A 19,919-nucleotide genomic window follows, 5' to 3' on the forward strand; every position below is an offset into this window, starting at 1 on the left:
TTTCAGGACCGATGGATTTGGGAGTTTCCTTTTTCTTTTATGAAGAAGCCTAGCTACTTTTACTATAAGGTAAAGGTAAAGGTAAGTTAAGTCTAGTTAAGTCCAGTCCAGTTAAGTCCAGTTGCGAAGAACTCTGGGATTGCGGCGCTCATCTCGCTTTACTGGCCGAGGGAGCCGACGTTTGTCCGCAGACAGTTTTTCTGGGTCATGCGGCCAGCATGACTAAGCCACTTCTGGTGAAAGCAGAGCAGCGCATGGAAACGCCGTTTACCTTCCCACCGAAGCAGTACCTATTTATCTACTTGCACTGGCATGCTTTCAAACTGCTTGTTTGGCAGGAGCAGGGACCGAGCAACGGGAGCTCACCCCGTCGCGGGGATTCAAACCACCGACCTTCCGATCGGCAAGCCCTAGGCTCTGTGGTTTAGAACACAGCGCCACCCGCACCCCCACTTTTATTATAGATATATAAATAACAAAAGAGTTGCCTTGAATCAGAGAGGCATCTCAGCTTCAGCAAGACTGACATGTTTGACATTGTAAACCGAACTCGTGGAACAAGCTTGCTAAAAATACTGTCACGGTAGCTATTGTTGGCAGGGTTACAGATGACTTTGCACAAGCCTGTCTACAAAAGGGAACACTGCATGTTTGAAAACGTGACTCCTTCATTGTTACGTATCATTTCGAAAACCCCACACGCCACATGCCTAGAAAATCCTGGGCAGCAGGAATGGTTTTCCTTCCTCTGCCAATGAGAAACACCTAGCTGCGGAGTCAGAGCCAAGATTACGACACTCAGAATAAAAATCAAACAAGACAGGCAGGTTTGATTCCCGCCTCCCCCCCCCCTTCGCTAGTCAGCAAGATTCTGCATTTTGATGGGGATGTTTAGGAGAGTACACACAATCTCCACAATAATCTTCGCTTTTACACGTTCACGCCCTAGGCGGCTGTGGGCACCAGAGCAGCTTTTGCCATCCTGGAGATGTTTCTGGCTACAACTGCTGGCTGGTGGGAATTACAGTGCAAAACAAGGGTGCCAGGAGAGACTGCCGCCAGAGATCAGTGGTAAACACAGGAAAGTTGTCTTATTCCACAGCAGACCAATGGCACAACTAGTTCTGCACTGGCTACACCAGGGATGGTTCAACATGGCACCCTCCAGTTCTTGTGGGGCTACAACTTCCTTCATCTGTGACTGCTTGTCATGCTGGCTAGGGGGCGATGGGATGTAATGGATGAGTTGGATGCAGAGGAGTGGTGTCCCCCCATCCTGCTGCAACTAGCTCCCTTCCCCACTTCTCTCCCAGAACCAGAAGAGGCATGAAAAGGGCGGAGGAGAGGTTGTCTGCATGAAGGCGCAGTCTCCGATTGCTTGGGGAAAGCTCTGGAGAGGACGGGACAGCTGTGAGCAGGGGCCAAAGGTGGTGAGGAGGCACAGCTGTCTCCCCATCCTGGCGCAACAAGGTCTCCTCTTCCCCTGGTTTCCAAGAACCTGAAGAGGCATGAAATGGGAGCAGCAAAAGCTCTACCTCTCTTTTAAATCAGAACCAGTGAGGGCAGTGAAGGTCCTGTGTGAGTGTCTGGAGGCAGGTGGAGGATGGATGGTGGCTAACAGATTAAGGTTGAATCCTGACAAAACAGAAGGACTGTTCTTAGGGGACAGGGGGAGGGCTGGTATGGAGGACTCCCTGGTCCTGAATGGGGTAACTGTGCTCCTGAAGGACCAGGTGCGCCGCCTGGGAGTCATTCTGGACTCACAGCTGTCCATGGAGGCACAGGTCCATTCTGTGTCCAGGGCAGCTGTTTACCAGCTCCATCTGGTACGCAGGATGAGACCCTACCTGCCCGCAGACTGTCTGGCCAAAGTGGTGCATGCTCTGGTTATCTCCCGCTTGGACTATCTTACTTTCAAAAGACATCTGAAGGCAGCCTTGTTTAGGGAAGTTTTTAATGTTGAATGTTGTATTGTGTTTTTAATATTCGGTTGGAAGCTGCCCAGAGTGGCTGGGTAAACCCAGCCAGATGGGTGGGGTATAAATAAATAAATTACTACTACTACTAGTAGTAGTAGTAGTAGTAGTAATTTATTTATTTATACCCCGCCCAGAAGAGGAAGAGGCATAGCCAGCTCTGGGGAGGTGGATAGCTTCAGGGAAGACCTACTGAAAAAGAGTTTTGCAACGGTTAGTATCCTCATGTGCGGTCACTGAACACACACATGAACTTTCCCTTTTACTCTCTCCCTGCTCAGGATGCCCTTTGTAGTAAACCACAGGAGATCTCCATTCTGGGCGCAATGCAGTCCAGCTTCTGCCTTTTGTGACATGCATACAAGTCATGCTTCTCAAAGAGGAACACAAAATCTTGATTGAGAAATCCTTTTCCAGCAGTGAATGAGATGTCAGGCAACTTCTGTCCTTTTCCTTTTAAAAGGAAGAGTAATTTAATTTGATGTGTACATTAAAGCTGGGGGGGGGGGCTGTTATCGTGATTAATTTTATGTTTTATGTTTTTATTTTTTTGCTCCGTTAAATGTGTTCTTAATGTTGTACACCACCCTGGGACCTTTTGATAAAGGGTGGTATAATAATAATAATAATTTCTCCCCTTTAACTGCTGTTAACTATTGCTTCTTAGGGTTCTTCCAAGTGCTCTCACATAGCTGTTTTGATGGCCTATAACAGAATACAATAAACTTTAGCCTGCTATCTGGATTATGCTTTGATATTTCATTAACTACCTTTGATGACCTGTGCCACAAAAGAGATTTAATGAACACTCATATCAGAGAGCTCTGTGAATTGATAGCCATAGCCTTTTATATACTAACCTTTTATGCTCTTCCATATTCTCCGTTTAATGCTCCTAACCCTTCTTTTAGATTCTTTTATATATACCTTCTGTTTTAATAATTTTAGCTTTCCAAAACGTTTTACAGATTTTAAATGATTGCGCTACACTCTACTTATGCTGGTCTATGACCGTAATAAAGATTTGATTGATTGATCGCTAACTACCTTAAGAGACCGGTACTGTCAGAAAAGTGACATATAAACTTTACAGGAGAACAAAAGCCACGCCCCCGTTAAAGGCTTGCAACTTTCTGTGCCTCCCTTAAAGAGCCTGTGCTGCGTTTACACAATTCAGTGACAACATAAGTTTGCTTCCTGTGCAGTTGCAACAGAGAAGAGCTTGCAGTTTGCAGTCCATGATGCATCCAGGAAGAATGGAGGAGACTGCACACAGCCTGGCTTCCAAACCCTTTCCAAAGCAAAGCCCTGGGCAGGGTTGGAGGATGGATGACGGCTAATGGATTGAGGTTGAATCCTGACAAGACAGAAGTACTGTTCTTGGGGGACAGGAGGCGGGTAGCTGTGGAGGACTCCCTGGTCCTGAATGGGGTAACTGTGCCCCTGAAGGACCAGGCGTGCAGCCTGGGAGTCATTCTGGACTCACAGCTGCCCATGGAGGCGCAGGTCAATTCTGTGTCCAGGGCAGCTGTCTACCAGCTCCACCTGGCATGCAGGATGAGACCGTACCTGCCCGCAAACTGTCTCACCAGAGTGGTGCATACTCTGGTTATGTCCCGCTTGGACTACTGCTATGCGCTCTATGTGGGCCTACCTTTGAAGGTGACCTGGAAACTACAACTAATCCAGAATGCGGCAGCTAGACTGGTGACTGGGAGCAGCGAGCCCTAAACGGCCTCAGTCCAGTATATCTGAAGGAGCGTCTCCACCCCCATTGTTCTGCCCGGACACTGAGGTCCAGCGCTGAGGGCCTTCTGGCAGTTCCCTCATTGCGAGAAGCAAAGCTACAGGGAACCAGGCATAGGGCCTTCTCGGTAGTGGCGCCCTCCCTGTGGAACGCCCTCCCATCAGATGTCGAAGAGATAAACAACTACCTGACATTTAGAAGACATCTCAAGGCAGCACTGTTCAGGAAAGTTTTTAATGTGTGACATTTTAATGTATTTTCCATCTTTGCTGGAAGCCGCCCAGAGTGGCTGGGGAAACCCAGACGGGGTACAAAAAATATGGGGGGGGGGGGTACAAGATGGGCAGGGTACAAAAAATAAATTATTATTATTATAATTGTTGTTGTTATTCGCAGCACCAGAGGACTTCGCATCCTTCTGCAGCATAAAACTGAGTGGGTGGAGTTTACCATGACCATTTGCTATTTTCCGCTCACTGGTTGAGGGTGGGGGAACCACCTCACTGCCGGTGAGCAGAATTTGCAAGACGTGATTTTTGTCTGCATGGACACCCCTGCACTGTCATATTTGACAAGGGAGGGGGCAAGGGGACTAAGATAATCTCCACAATTTTCTAAGCATTTTAAGCCATTAAGCCCTTGATCTCATTATAAGGAATTAGAGGCCTTCATTTTTCTGCCAGCATTTTTTTTTAAAAAAGAGGACTTTGCAGCCAAAAAGCAAAACAACACACACACCCTGCTAGCCTGCCACACACAAACGTTCCCATGATCAACGGCGCCAAAAGGATCCTACTGCGTAACAATCCACAGCTAAAGAATTATCCTTTCGCCACCCTGCAGGGCTCCTTCTATGGGACGTTGGACTCCAAAGTCCATCAACAGGAACATACAAAGTGGTCTTAATACTATCTTGGTGCATTGTATGTACTGACTCGCAAGGGATTTCAGACAGGCTTCTCTCTTAACTTTGCACCTGGGAGGGCTGCAGTAGTCTGTGGGAAGCTGCAATAATCTCTACCTCGTATTTACGGGACTGTCTCTCCTGGTCTGCCCCGCAGAGGACCTTAAGGTCCATGAACAACCATAGTTTAGAGGTCCCGGACCCGAAGGACTATCCTCCACCAGGGCCAGGGCCTTTTCAGTGATGGCTCCGACCTGGTGGAATGCTCTGTCCCATGAGACTAGGGCCCTGCAGGATTTAACCTCCTTCTGTCGGGCCTGTAAGACAAAGCTATTCCACCTGGCCTTAAATTTGAATTCAGCCTGATCTTTTATTTCCCTTCTCTTCCCTCCAGCTTCCCTTTTATGAAGATTACCCGCTCTGAGACCCCACAGCTAATTCTCCCCTGGCCTCCTCACTGGCCCAAGTAGGACAAATTCAGCCAGCTAGCCCTGGGGATTATCTAATGCTTATTAGATGGATTTCCCCTAAATTGATTTCTGAACTTTGAATTTTATTGTTATTCATGTTTTTATACTGCATTTTATGCTGCTTTTACAATTGTGTTTTAAATTTGTTGTTAGCTGCCCTAAGCCTGGTTTTTGTACCAGGAAGGGCGGGGTATAAATAAATATTTATTATTATTTATTATTATCTGGATGTTTATACAGTGGTACCTTGGTTCTTGAACTTAATCAATTCTGGGAGTCTGTTCAACTCCTGGAACTGTTTGAAAACCAAGGCGTGGCTTCCAATTGGCTGCAGGAGCTTCTTGCACTCAATCATAAGCCGCGTTGGACGTTCGGCTTCCAAAAAAATATTCACAAACCAGAACACTTACTTCCAGGTTTGCGGTGTTCAGGAGCCAATTTGTTTGGGAGCCAAGCCATTTGACAAGCAAGGTACCACTGTATACGGAAGAGGAGATGTTGTGGGCAAAAGATCGTTGTGAAATGTGTGTGTAGACCTCAGGCAACGCACAGACACTGTGACTGCTTATTTTGAGGAAATCAGATGAGACCCAAGACATATAGCATTCAGTTAGGGGAGTGAATGACCTATTGCACTGCTTTGAAATTACTGGCAACAAACACACACCGCGGTATAGCTTCTGGGATCCCCATGCAGCTGCCTGGCTTAAATAAATGAGGAAGGCAGGGGAAGAAGAGGAGATGTGCAAGCATGCGCCCAAGGTGAATTCCTGCCATAGTATGGGGTAGCTTGAGAACCTCACCAGCGTCATAGAGGCGAGTGCTTAGGAGAAAACATGCCAGGAGAACGTTCTGGGCGCCTGGCAACACAGCAGGGACTCGGCATTCCATGACGATCCGGTTGCAAGTCTACAGCCCGAAGGCACCCAGGTCTGGGATCTTGCTCAGCGCCTGTGTGGGAGGCCACCCAATATCTTCCATGCATGCTGTCTCGAGAGGTATGGGAGAAGAGGCAGGAGAGAGTCGCGATTAAATGATTCCGGGTTTTCAGCCCCAACGAAAACGGGGTGTTGCTTCACTCGCAGATCTGCAAGCTTGGCAGGACTTAAGAAGGGCCCTGCTGCATCAGACCCAAGGTTTGATCCTGCTTGCACCGTGAGCAGAGATGCTGTTGGGAAGCCCCTGAGAGAGGCATGAAGGCAACAGCTCTCTGCCACAGGTGTTCTCCAGTGGCTGGCATTCTTTCTGACAATGGAGATCCCAGGTAGCCGTTGTGCCATCAGATCCAGGCAGTTCAGAAACCATTCAAAGGTGGCAGCAATGCGAACCCCCCGGGAAGCTCTGCTGGGCTGTCTTCCCCAAGCATCCGTCATTCTGAGAAGGGACTTTTAATGATGCGGCTAGAAGGCTGATCGCCGAAGAATTGAGGCTTTTGAATTACAGTGCTGGAGGAGACTCTTGAGAGTCTCATGGACTGCAAGAAGATCAGACCTATCCATTCTTAAGGAAATCAGCCCTGAGTGCTCACTGGAAGGACAGATCATGAAGCTGAGGCTCCAATACTTTGGCCATCTCCTGAGAAGAGAATACTCCCTGGAAAAGACCCTGATGCTGGGAAAGATGGAGGGCACAAGGAGAAGGGGACGACAGAGGATGAGATGGTCGGACAGTGTTCTTGAAGCTACCAGCATGAGTTTGACCAAGCTGCGGGAGGCCGTGAAAGACAGGAGTGCCTGGTGTGCTCTGGTCCATGGGGTCATGAAGAGTCGGACACAACTAAACGACTAAACAACAGCCTAGGGTTTTACAAACTCTGCAAACTGCATGGGGAATTTCTCCCACAGCTCCAGTCTCCCACTCCCTAGCTTGACCTACAACTCACCTTAATGCTTTATACAGGTACCAAGGACACACACACTGAATGAATGCACACAGAGGAGACTGGCTGTTGCGTCTCTGCATGAGTTCCTGCCCTGGGTTTGCCTTGTTCTAAGCAGCAGGGATATCCACATCAATGATTCGTGCAGAAATTTGGAGACGCCACAGTTCTGTGGAACAGCATGGACGTGGCATGCTGAGAGCTCCAGGTTCGTTCCCCGACACCCCCAATTAAAAGAGACCTGGTGGCCGATGTTGGAAAGAGTTCTCTGCCTGAGGCTGTGGACAGCCTCTGCCATTCATCGGAGACTAGTAATGAGCAGCTGCATACTCCTTTTCTAAGACAGAGGATGCTCCAAGGGCCAAGTGTTACACATTTTAAAAAAACAACAACTTTTGCCTGCAAGGAGTGATGTTTTCATCCAGCAGTGCAGAGGATTGTGCTTCAGCTATCAGACGTTTTGGAAACAGCTGCTTTATAAGCCATCAAGACATAAACCACAAGAGGATAGATAAAAGACTTAGGCCGTTCACGGAAAACAGCTCATAGCAAGCGCTTTTTCACTTCCAAGTTATCTCTCTCAGCAGTTAATTCCAAAAAGAGCCTTGAAAGTTGTCTGCGTGCTTCCAGATTTCTCTCTCGGTACCGTTACACATGAGTGGAGCAGGAGTACCGAAACAAATTACAACCGTGCTTTGCAGGTGCAACACTGCGGCTCTGAGGAGCTGCCATCATCAAAGCACCAAGTTCTGCCGTGCAATTTAGCTACCACTGTACTTGGATCGCTTTACAGAATTTTGCTCCAACCTTCACTCGAATTCATCCCCAAGTTTGCAAGTCTCGATAGGACCTTCTAGGCCAGCCACAAAGATTCAATATGGAAGTATTCATTCAGTTCCAGCTCAGAAGGACCTCAGCCAAAAACAGTTTTGGCTTCAAAAATCAGGAGAGTTTAGTGTGGCTCTGGATGACTGGGAGGGAAAAAACCCATGCATTTCCCCCGCAAAAGTGCTACAATAAAGTTAGCAATAGTTGTATGTCCCTTACCAACCCACACTCCCAGTGTTTGAAATTACCTGGGCACCAGGCTACACCTGGCTTTCAAGGAGGGTGTCTGAAATCTCAAACATCTGGGGACCCTTGGATCTGGACTATTTTCACACACTAACACCCCATCCTGTAAAATCCCACCCATTATATTTTATCTGCACAACTGGAATGAATTTTTGGAGCCAAACTGCTTTTTCTGTGCAGCCTGAGCAGGAGCAGTGAACAATGGTATAGTTCATTGCTGTAGCTCCTCTAGGACACTTGCCCCACTGCCCTGCTCACAGTTGTGAAGAATATTCTTACGTTATGAATGATCCGTGTCACCTTTAAGAAAAAGTGGTCGGAATGGGCCAATATATACGTAGACTGTCCCTGGTTTAGGTGGCTTTTCTTCAAGTTCTCAAAGCTCTTAACCCGGCTCAAGGTTGTCATCTGAACTAGCCAGATGTTCAACTGAGAATCAATCACAGCCAGTCTATCATTTGAAAAAGAAGACTTGAGATCCGTCTTGCCCCAAAATTTCAACTAGACATTTCGTTTTGGTGGCTGCAACCTTGGTTTAAGGTACCATTTGGCACCTAGCTTATATATCTGAATTTCTAACCAGTCCAGCATCAAACATTTAGACTGCAAGCTCTGTGGGACGTGAAACTCAGGCTCCTCAATCTTGAGTCTAGTGTTCGTAATAATAATTTAATAATATTTTAAAGATTATTTATACCTCACCCATCTGGCTGGGTTTCTCCAGCCACTCTGGGCAGCTCCCAACAGAATATTAAAAACACCAAACATTAAAAACTTCCCTAAACAGGGCTGCTTTCAAATGTCTTCTAAAAGTCAGATAGTTGTTTATTTCCTTGGCATTTGATGGCATCAAATAAATAAGAAGGGTGAAAGGGTAATCCTTTGGCATAGAAGAGTGAGTGTCCAAAATGCACACAGGTTAATGCTGTTGCAAAAAAAGTATTCACTGTTGACTCCCCCCCCCCCCCAAGACAAGCATCAATTAAATTCCATTTGCACACAGTAGTTCTGCCAAACCCGCCCCCCACCCCATGGAAAGAAACACCGTAATAATAATGAGATGTGTGACCAAATCAAACATAAACAAAGACGCCATTGCAACACAACATCCGCTTACTTTCTCGTTGCATCGTACCGAATTACATAACCGACCTGAGCACGTGGAATCGACAAGTCAAAACGTTTATACGCAAGAATCCTGGCTACAACAATTGGTTTCACTTCCCAAACACTTACAGACTTGCACCCTGTCGAACTTCCAACTGTAGGTGGATGTGGCGATTTCAGAAGCAGCCTTTCATGAGCCGAAAAGCACCCACGCAAACCAGGTGGCATGGGAGCAATAGTCGCAGCTGGCCAGGTTACACACCAACGCAAAAACAGAGGCTCCAAAATAAACATACATTTATTCGTACGTTAGCTCAAAACCTGAACACTCGCGAGCCAAGGCCACAGTCTACAGGTTGGGGATAAGGGTGGATAAATCTGTTTCAGTTTCTTCCCCTTTGCAATCATACTCAGTCACCACATTCCTGCCATTTCTTTAAGGTCTTTATTTTACTCTTTAAAAAGTCACAAGTTTAGTGTGCTTTCCCTCAAATTTATATGCTTTTGTATGCAATTTTGCCTACGACACACATTTTCCCCAAGCAATCTCTCCTGGCATAATGAATTCCATGTTATTATTAATTTTTTAGTAACTTATACATTTATATGTAGCCTTCCTCCTTATACAAAGGTTTTCCCGCTGAATAAATTATGATTTTTTTTTGCAAAATTCAGAGAAGCGTGATATTTTAGAAGATTGCTTCACTTTGATTTGCATATTATTTATGGAAGTGTGAATGAGGAAGGTTCTTTTGAAAATGAGAATTAAGCTCTCCCATCGATAGTCAGGGATACCCCGGCCAAAATTCCATCATCAATGGGGGCGGACGGCGGTCTTTTGCAAGCGTTCGCCAAAAAATCATTGCCTGATCCAGCAAACATGAAAACCCTGCAATTTTTATAACCCCGAAAGCCTCCACTTGCAAGAGGATAGTGCCAGATGAAAACAGATACACCAGCTTTCTGTTACGCAACCTAGGGCGTCATGATGTGCAGAGCAAGCCAACCCAACACATCTCTTGTTGCAGATTTGGCAACAGAACCCTCCTGGAGATAAATGGGGGGAAATCAACCTAGAATTCAGAGTTACCGTATTTTTCGCTCTATAAGACGCACCAGACCATAAGACGCACCCAGTTTTTGGAGGAGGAAAACAAGAAAAAAATTATTCTGAATCTCAGAAGACAGAACAACAAGAGGGATTGCTGTGCAGCGAAAGCGGCGATCCCTCTTGCTGTTCTGGCTTCTGGGATAGCTGCGCAACCTGCATTCACTCCATAAGACGCACACACATTTCCCCTAACTTTTTAGGAGGGAAAAAGTGAGTCTTATAGAGCAAAAAATACGGTACCTATAAAATGGAAAGCACTCCATTAAGAAGGTCAGCAGACTAGTTTTCTCTTCCTTTTAAAAAAAATCTAAGAGTTTAAATTCAATCTGTTTGATATACCTTAAGAAGTTCTAAGTGTAGACTTTTAATGTGTTTGGCTGTATCCAAATAACTCATACTCTGAGTAGATCCTTTAAGTCAGTCAATTCCACTGATTTCAAAAGCTCAGTTCTTAGTATGACTTAGCTAAATAAATCCAGATTTCATTTTAAACCTGCTTTTTTTTTTACCCACACCTAGTCCATTTTTTTAAATATTTCAGCTCACACCAGTTATGACAGGCGACCCTGATCTCAAGATATGCAATACTGAGCCAGCCAAATTAAATACAAGTAGCAGGAAAAGGCTAGCATTGGATATGGTACGAAAAAGCACCTGAAACATATATTGTATCTACATATCTATATAAGAAGACAGGCACTGCGCTTTCTAAATAAATAGGTACAAGTGGAAATGCAGTTATAAAGAGAACAACATTTCAAGAATTCACCACTCTGTGAAAAAGTCAGTAGCACCACCAAGTTAAACCTGACCCACAAAAACGCACCCCCCCTTTTTTGCACGTAAAACCAAACGTGGTTTGCAGTTAAAATAAACCTGGCAGAGCCTGTGTTTTTAAAGTCGACCACTTCAAATCCAGACAGCCAACCAAGCCTTGATTCTATCAGAATTAGGAAACTTCTCGACCCCCAAACACAATTCCTTCAATCTCTTCCGTTGGCCCTCCCTGCCTTTGGTTAAAGATCCGACTTACAGAAAGCTGGACATCTGAATGGAGGAGGACATTGAGACAGCGTTTCGAAAACAAAATAAAAACAGAACGACGGCTCAAAGATAAAGCGCAAAACAACAGAAGCGGCGAAAGAGAGAGAGAGAGCTCCACTAACCCCGAATCCCACTGGCCGCGAAAGGCTGGGCAGCTGCGACGAGGCTGGAAATTAATACAGAACGCAAGAGCCCTGACGAAGCAAGAAGGGGCTGTTGACTGACAAGCACATCTGCTCCAAACCAGGGTCATTGCTGTCTAAATGGACACAGGATGCAGTGCGACTTGCATCAGCCTCTGATCAATCAGGAAAGATATATAGTGGTACCTTGAGTTACAAACGCCTCAGGTTACAAAGGCTTCAGGTTACAAACTCCGCTAACCTGGAAGAGTTACCTCGAGTTGAGAACTTTGCCCCAGGATGAGAACAGAAATCGTGTGCCGGTGGTGCAGAGGCAGCAAGAGGCCCCACTAGTGAAAACACGCCTCTAATAACAGTTTCAGGTTAAGAATGGACCTCCAGAACGAATTAAGTTAGTAACTAGAGGTACCACTGTACCAAGTTGGGTACAGAGCCAGGCTGGAGGCCCTTAGGTCCAGCTGCCTTAGGTACCACCTAACCCTTCTATCGGGATGCGGGTGGCGCTGTGGGTTAAACCACAGAGCCTAGGACTTGCCGATCAGAAGGTTGGCAGTTCGAATCCCTGCGACGGGGTGAGCTCCCGTTGCTCGGTCCCTGCTCCTGCCAACCTAGCAGTTTGAAAGCATGTCAGAGTGCAAGTAGATAAATAGGTACCACTCCGGCGGGAAGGTAAATGGCATTTCTGTGCGCTGCTCTGGTTTGCCGGAAGCGGCTGTCATGCTGGCCACATGACCTGGAAAAACTGTCTGCGGACAAACGCCGGCTCCCTTGGCCTGTAAAACGAGATGAGCGCCGCAACCCCAGAGTCATCTGCAACTGGACTTAACTGTCAGGGGTCCTTTACCTTTACCATTTCTATCCTAGCTGAATCCCCAAGACCTTCTGCAGGATCGTCGCTGCTTGTCCATGCTCCCTAAGCTGGTGTGGCTCATTTGACAGTGACATGAAGCATTCTTGCCCAGTGCAATGATCCTCCAACAGAGATTTCAGCAGGCGCCTTCTAATATAAAGGAAGAGAGACTCACAGGATCAGGCAAGCGGTCTACCTGCTCCAGCATCCTGCAGTGGCCAACCAGCACTCTCCCCTCCTGCAGTTTCCAGAAACTGGGATTCAGGTGCATAATATACAGCAGGACACTCTATTATTAACCTGTGCACATTTGCTGAAAACCTTTCGGGCTTACGCAGACAATCAATCACCAGTTAGCTGGTTATCTGCAATATTAAATTTTGTGTGTGTGTGTGTATGTGTGTGTGAAATTATACCTGTTGTAAACGGATTTGATTTTTTAAAATGAAATTGAAGTACAGTTGTACCTTGGAAGTCGAATGGAATCCATTCTGGAAGTCCATTTGACTTCCAAAATGTTCGAAAACCAAATTGCGGCTCCTGCAGCCAATCAGAAGCCCTGGAAGCCCCGTCAGACGTTCGGGTTCTGAAAGAACGTTTGCAAACCAGAACAATCACTTATAAATAAAACAAATACCACCATCCGAACAAAGGTCGCTTGCAAGCAATGAAAATATTGGCTATTGCTTTCTCCTCATCTCCGTAACCTGCCTAGGGTAAGTAGCAAATGGGTCAGCGAGGACCTGGTTTGCCACCCAATCCTTGCTGTTCTTGTTTTGTCATTTTTATGGGAGAAATAATGTCCGCAGTCAGGTACACTTGCCCCGGGCCTCGGAGATCTAAGCTGGCTGGGTGCCCCGCCAGGGGCCTGCTGGACTTACGATGTTGTGCCAAGATTTCCCCCCGCCTCCCAGCTGACCGGGGTCTTAATGGGCGAAATGCCCTGTCTGTCTGTATGCACTGCAAGGCTCTGATGGTAAAATCTGCAGCTGCATTACTGCATACTAGTGTGTTGCGTCAGATCAGGCAAAGGCTTTTTCCATCCGCCCTCCAGCCTGAGGAACCTTCAGAATGGAGCTGCCGCCACAAGCATTTAGGCGCATGGGTCTTTTAATGAACTGGTGTGTAAGATTATGAGTCATGGGGGTGGGAAGGCTGAGTGTACGATTTCGGCAACGCTTGGTTTATTTTTGGTTGCTGGCTTCCTAAAGTTGCTAATATTGCTTTGCAGATTATGAATGATGCAGTGCTTTGTGAAACTAGCAATACGAACTTCTGCTGTAACATGTACTCTTCAGCTTGTGATTTTAGTAGTTTTGTGAATAGTATTCCCCCCCCCCCAAATCAGAATCGTAGAGTTGGAAGGAACCCTGAGGTCATCGGGGCTGACCCCTTGCAATGCAGGAACATGCAACTGCCCCATATGGGGATCAAACCTGCAACCTTGGCATTATCAGCCCCACGCTCTAACCAACTGAGCTACTGATGACTTATTATTCTATGTGATTCAAGTTGCATTTGTGATGCTCTATTATGTGTTTGTCGTTTGTGAGCTGCTCTGCGATTTGTGTGAATGAGAAGCTAATTAATAATAATAAAAGATGATGATGATGATAGATAATAAATGAAATTAAACCAGATTAGGGGCCGCTGCTGAGGTGGCATGTCTCAAGGACTGCGAGTCGGTTGGAGCAGGTCGCCAGGTACAGTTGATTGCTAACTTTTGAGCTTCTTGTGTATAAACAGCTATGTAAAGGATATTGCGGTGGAGATGTTGCAAAATAAACTGGTTTATCCGAGCTCCCTTGCCCTCTTATGTAACCGGAACGGCTGCTTTTCTGTTTGAGTTTACAATTTTATTGCAACAAGACTCCCATCTCTGGCCTCAGACAAGCTCTGCAAGGGCCTGCCTGGGGGAAATTCTTAAGCAGGGCCCAAGCACAACTCTTCTACAAAACTGTGTGTCTGGGGGCAAAATAAACAACAACAAAAACACTTTGTTCATCTGACTGGGTTGCCCCAGCCACTCTGGGCGACTTCCAGCATATACAAAAACATAATAAAACATTAAACATTAAAACCTTCTCTATACAGGGCTGCCTTCAGGTGTCCTCTAAAAGTTGTATAGTTATTTATCTCCTTGACATCTGATGGGAGGGCGTTCCACAGGGTGGGCGCCACCACTGAGAAGGCCCTCTGCCTGGTTCCCTGTAACTTCACTTTGCACAATGAGGCAACCGTCAGAAGACCCTCAGAGGAGGACCTCAGTGTCTGGGCTGAACGATGGGGATGGAGACACTCCTTTAGAGGCTGTTTAGGTACACCCAAATGCCTTAGGACCACAGGAAGCTGACAAGCCAAGCCATTGTCCCATCATTCTAACCCAATGCAACCAGGAGTAGCAAAAATGGCACCCTCCCCAAGATGCTAATGAACTATAATTTCCATCAGCCTCAGGCAGAATGACCAGCGGCTGGGGGTGATGGGAGCTAGAGTCAACAACATCTAGAGCAGTGGTCCCAATTGGTGGACATAACTCACTCAGGGGGTCCCTCTACCATAGATATCAACATTTTCCAAAGTAGGGGGCCCATGGCTTGGCTTTTGAAAAGTGGGTGGTCTGCAGTACTTAGTTGGGAACCACTGACCTAGAGGATACTGGCCTAGTCTGACTGTCAGCCGATCCCCACACCCTTGGGACACAGGTGTTTGGCATCGCCTGCCAGAAGGATCAGGTAGCAGGAGATGCCAGGAACTGAACCCGGGACATGCCACCTGCAGAACGTGGAATGCACATTCCGCATGTACATTCCACTAAGCCATAGTCCATCCTATTTTTAACAAAGGAAGCTGCTGTGCAGGATATTTTAGAGGCCATAATGACCATTAGACATGACTGACCCAGTTTCCAACTCCACATTTAAGCATTAAGATACATGACTAGAGGCAAGCAGCCAAAGATTACGTTGCCTGTTTCTGAATCGATGCAAGATTTCCTCGCCTCCGCTAGTTCCTTCCCTGTATTTACTTCTCCCCCAGGTTTGTTAACATCCGTCTAAGTAGTACTATTCAGAAGTGCAGTATAGGCTCACAGTTAGTTGCTTCTTCACACACATTCCATGCAAATAGAAAGAGAGCCTGTCAGGGCTCTTTCTCCATGATGTGCTACTTGTCTGCATGCAATGTTTTTGCTTATATGGCAGAGAAGTCCAACATGCAAGCTCCTAAGTGCAGCCTGAGCGGGTACAGCAACTAGGCTAAAGCCTCCTCTCATCTGCCCTTCTCTTCCTCAGAAGCTGATGCCTTGTCTCTCTTTGCTCTGCCCTCTTCATTCCTCTCCGTGTCCTGGGACACCAGGGGGAGGGAAGTTGGTTGCAGCAGGAGGGGGAGAGTCCCTGGATTCATCTTCAGCAGCCTGACTCATCTCTGCCTCTTGATTCCCTGCCTCCTCTCCAGCCTCTGCTTCTGTCTCTGGACTGCTGTCTGGCACAGCCTCTTCCTGCTCACTAAACCCTGTTGCCTCTTCCGACACCTTCTCTTTCCAGTCTGCTCCCTCTTCTCCCTCTGACCACTCATTGTCATCCCACCAGCAATCCCCGGGCTCTGAGCCTTTTTCTGTTGGGGTTCCCCACCACCACCATTCTTCTGCATCCAGCCAGTCCATAACAGCAGGCCAGCCTCGTGCAACCTGCTGCCCTCCAGGTATTTTGGGGCTGCAATTCTCACCAACAAAACTGGCCACAAGGCTGAAGCTAAGGAAGCTTCTCTATACAGTTGTACCTTGGAAGTCGAATAATAATAATAATAATAATAATAATAATAATAATAATAATAATTTATTATTTATACCCCGCCCATCTGGCTGGGTTTCCCCAGCCACTCTGGGCGGCTTCCAAAAGAATATTAAAATACAATAATCCATTAAACATTAAAAGCTTCCTTAAACAGGGCTGCCTTCAGATGTCGTTCGACTTCCAAAACGTTTGAAAACCAAATCACGGCTTCTGATTGGCTGCAGGAAGCTCCTGCAGCCAATCAGAAGCTGCGAAAGCCCACTGGACGTTCGGGTTCCAAAAGAACGTTCGCAAACAGGAACAATCACTTCTGGGTTTGCGACGCTTGAGAGCCAAAACGTCCGAGTTCCAGGGTATTCGGGATCCACGGTGCGACTGTATCATGAACTGGATCTGATGAACCATGCAACCACATCCAAGGGAGGCCGGGCTTGCAGTTCTTTGAAAAGGAGGTGCCCGTGCCAGATGGCAAGTGGCATTTGAAATTGGAGGGAGTCCCATAAGCAGTTTGTGATAAGGGTTGGGCGTCTACCGCTCCAGAAAGGGGAAAATTGAGAGCCAAGACTGGGCACACCTGGAAGAAACTCCTTTGGAGGCTGGCCAATAAGCTCAGCCATAAATAGAACAATGAATGGCTTTTATTATTATTATTATCATCATGGCTTAGAGTAGAAAGAATGGGAGGCAAGACAAAACGGAATTTACCTACGTTGGAGAGCAAGCTGCAAAATCTTGGAACCGGAAAAGGGTTTGTTGACACACTAGGCCTCAATGAAATGCGCGGCGGTTTCTAAAAGCTCTGCCAACATATAATGCGGTTTTTATCACCGCATAACTTATTATGTACATAAGAGCAGAAAAGAGAATTCAGTGCACTAGTTATGTGGAGAAGGCAGCTAGAGAATAGCGTCTTCCCCTTCTTCCATAAAACTGGAACTCATGGATGTCCAATGAAGCTAAGCGTCGGAAGATTCAGGAGAGGCGAAAGAGAAAGCACTTCCTCCAAAAAGTGTGCAGAGGCTCTCCAAAAACTTCCCTCCCTCTCTCATAACACTAGGACTGGTGGAGATCCCATGAAGCTGAATGTTGGAAGATCTGGCACATAGAAAAGAAATGACTTATTCATACAGCCAAACTATGCTCACCAATTTCGTTACAGCAGTCACGAAATTAAGAGACTCCTGCTTCTTGGGAGGGAAGCAATGACAAACCTAGACAGCATCTTAAAAAGCAGAGACATCACCTTGCCAACAAAGGTCTGTATAGTGAAAGCTATGGTTTTCCCAGTAGTGATGGATGGAAGTGAGAGCTGGACCATAAAGAAGGCTGATCGCCGAAGAATGGATGCTTTTGAATTCTGGTGCTGGAGGAGACTCTTGAGAGTCCCATGGACTGCAAGAAGATCAAACCTCTCCATTCTGAAGGAGATCAGCCCTGAGTGCTCACTGGAAGGACAGATCGCGAAGCTGAGGCTCCAATACTTTGGCCCCCTCATGAGAAGAGAAGACTCTCTGGAAAAGACCCTGATGCTGGGAAAGATGGAGGGCACAAGGAGAAGGGGACAACAGAGGACGAGATGGTTGGACAGTGTTCTCAAAGCTACCAGCATGAGTTTGACCAAATTGCGGGAGGCAGTGGAAGACAGGAGTGCCTGGTGTGCTCTGGTCCAGGGGGTCACGAAGAGTCGAACACGACTAAACAACAATGCTCACCAACCTAAAAAAGGTAAAGGGACCCCTGAAAATTAGGTCCAGTTGTGACCGACTCTGGGGTTGCAGCGCTCATCTCGCTTTATTGTCCGAGGGAGCCGGCGTACAGATTCCGGGTCATGTGGCCAGCATGACTAAGCCACTTCTGGCGAACCAGAGCAGCACACGGAAACCATTTACCTTCCCGCTGGGGCGGTACCTATTTATCTACTTGCACTTTGACGTGCTTTTGAACTGCTAGGTTGGCAGGAGCAGGGATGGAAAAACCGGAGGTCATGGGGATTCCAACCTCTGGCCTTCAGATCGGCAAGTCCTAGGCTCTGTGGTTTAACCCACAGAGCCACCCGTGTCCCACTCACCAACCTAGATGGCTTTAAAAGGGGAAATGGCTTAGACTTTGGCCCATCAAACCAGTCCCATCTACTCAGGTAAGGGCACCCCAAAGTTTCAGAAAGTGGGCTCTTTACCCAAGATCTCAAGGGCTGAACGTGCGGCATTGTGCCCAAGGTGTGCGCCAAGCCGCCAACTACATCCCTCCGAGATGCTTCTGTTGTTAGCAGAGAGAGGCTGGGCAATTTCATGACAGTTGGGCCATCTGCTTCCATGGCTTACCTGGCAAAAAAACAGACGGGTCATCTATCCCAGATCCCAGCTGCGTGTTCCAAGCAGCAATCGCACCTGCTCTGTTGATATTTAATCTCTACTTGTAGGGATAATTAGAGGTGGATTTGCTCATGGAATTGAAAACCAAAGCAGCCACCCTCCTCGCCTTTGCAACCAAAGGGACCGTAGCTGGTTAGAGGGGTGAGTTCCCAGATTGGATCCATCAAGGTTTCACTCACTCAGTTTTGCAAACTCTTTTGAGTGAAGACGTCTGCCCAAACCCCACATCCACCCTGGCGACACGACACCTATCTCAGTCCCCGGAGAGCATTGATGCAAGCCTGACTCTTGAACGCTGTTTGAGGAAGCTTAGGGGGTTTTCCTTGGATTTATTTCAGCTGAATCTGGCCAGGCGCAGAGATCCATTCTGTTGGATTCCTTGTCCCAAGGTGAACTGCCAAGGCTGATGCACGTGTTATATAACCAGCGACCCACAGCCAAAGGCACTTCGAAGAATTGTTATTAATATAAACAAGAGAGCCTTGTTGCGTCTTAAACACTAACCACTCTATTGTGGCATCAGCTTTCACAGATATTATATTAATATGTGAAATGTAATTCGCTCTGCTTCTTTAAACCCGGGGCTCTCCAGTCCAAAAGATCCCATTCAAAGCATCTTTGTTGCTCTACACATTGCAGAGATGCCTTCTTGTTCCCAGGCACTGTTTCAGCGAATTCTCTCACACACACACCTGGGGTCCCTTAGAATCTACTTGATCCTCTTCCTACTTTATTCCCCGACCACCAGCACCTCTGCCACTGTCCTCACTTTACAGCCACCAGCCCATCTTCCATCTCCAGGTCTTGCCCATTTCATTTGGGTCTGCTTTTAAGATTTCTGTGGCTGACGCTGTTCCCTTTCATCTGGGATATTGGTGAACATTCCATGACATCACAGAAGCTCAAGCCAACACAGCAGCGCTGGGAGCCTAGGAAGTCGCCTTATACAAAGCCAGTACAATGGTCCGTGTAGCTCGGAGCAGGATCTCTCCCAGCGCTGCCTAGAGATGCTGGGATTTGAACCCGGGACTCTGTGTTGCGTGCGTAGCTGAGTCACAAGAGGCCAGAGTGTGAGCCTACTCTTTATAAGACAGGGATGGGGAACCTGTGACTCTCTAAGTCAGCATTTCCCAAACTTGGGTCTCCAACTGTTTTGGACTACAATTCCCATCATCCCTGACCACTGGTCCTGCTAGCTAGGGATGATGGGAGTCGTAGTCCCAAAAATAGCTTGGATACCCAAATTTGGCCCTGCTCTAGTTGTTGGATTACCAACTTCCATCAGCCCTAGCCAGACAGCTCAGCCATTGGGCAGGGATGATGGTAGCTGCAGTCCCAAAAGCATTTGTATGGCCACGGGGTCCCTTTGCTGTGATCCAGTGGTTCTCCAAGGGTGTGGCACGCCACACTGGTGCGTCAGGAGAGGATGGCAAGTGTGGCAGGAAGAT

The 19,919-nt window shown here is 47.1% G+C and overlaps 1 protein-coding gene across 5 annotated transcripts in view; it reads right to left on the bottom strand.

Moving 5' to 3' along the window:
- RNF24 (ring finger protein 24) overlaps window positions 1-19,919 on the bottom strand; it is a 77,488-nt gene that overhangs the window by 42,555 nt on the left and 15,014 nt on the right. Inside the window, exon 1 of one of the 5 annotated variants that reach the window (XM_083398818.1) lies at window positions 11,435-11,550. The exons of 3 other annotated variants lie outside the window; for them this stretch is intronic. Coding sequence is in view for 1 of the 2 variants with exons in the window: in XM_083398821.1 (XP_083254947.1) it covers window positions 11,302-11,333 (32 nt within the window). In the remaining variant the exon portion in view is untranslated. Of the gene's footprint in view, window positions 1-11,301; window positions 11,551-19,919 lie in introns of those variants that run through there. One more of the 5 variants, XM_083398821.1, reaches the window with a different exon arrangement.

The sequence above is a fragment of the Podarcis tiliguerta genome (genome assembly GCF_965153285.1).
Source record: "Podarcis tiliguerta genome assembly, chromosome: 9".
In the NCBI taxonomy this organism is placed as follows: domain Eukaryota; kingdom Metazoa; phylum Chordata; class Lepidosauria; order Squamata; family Lacertidae; genus Podarcis; species Podarcis tiliguerta.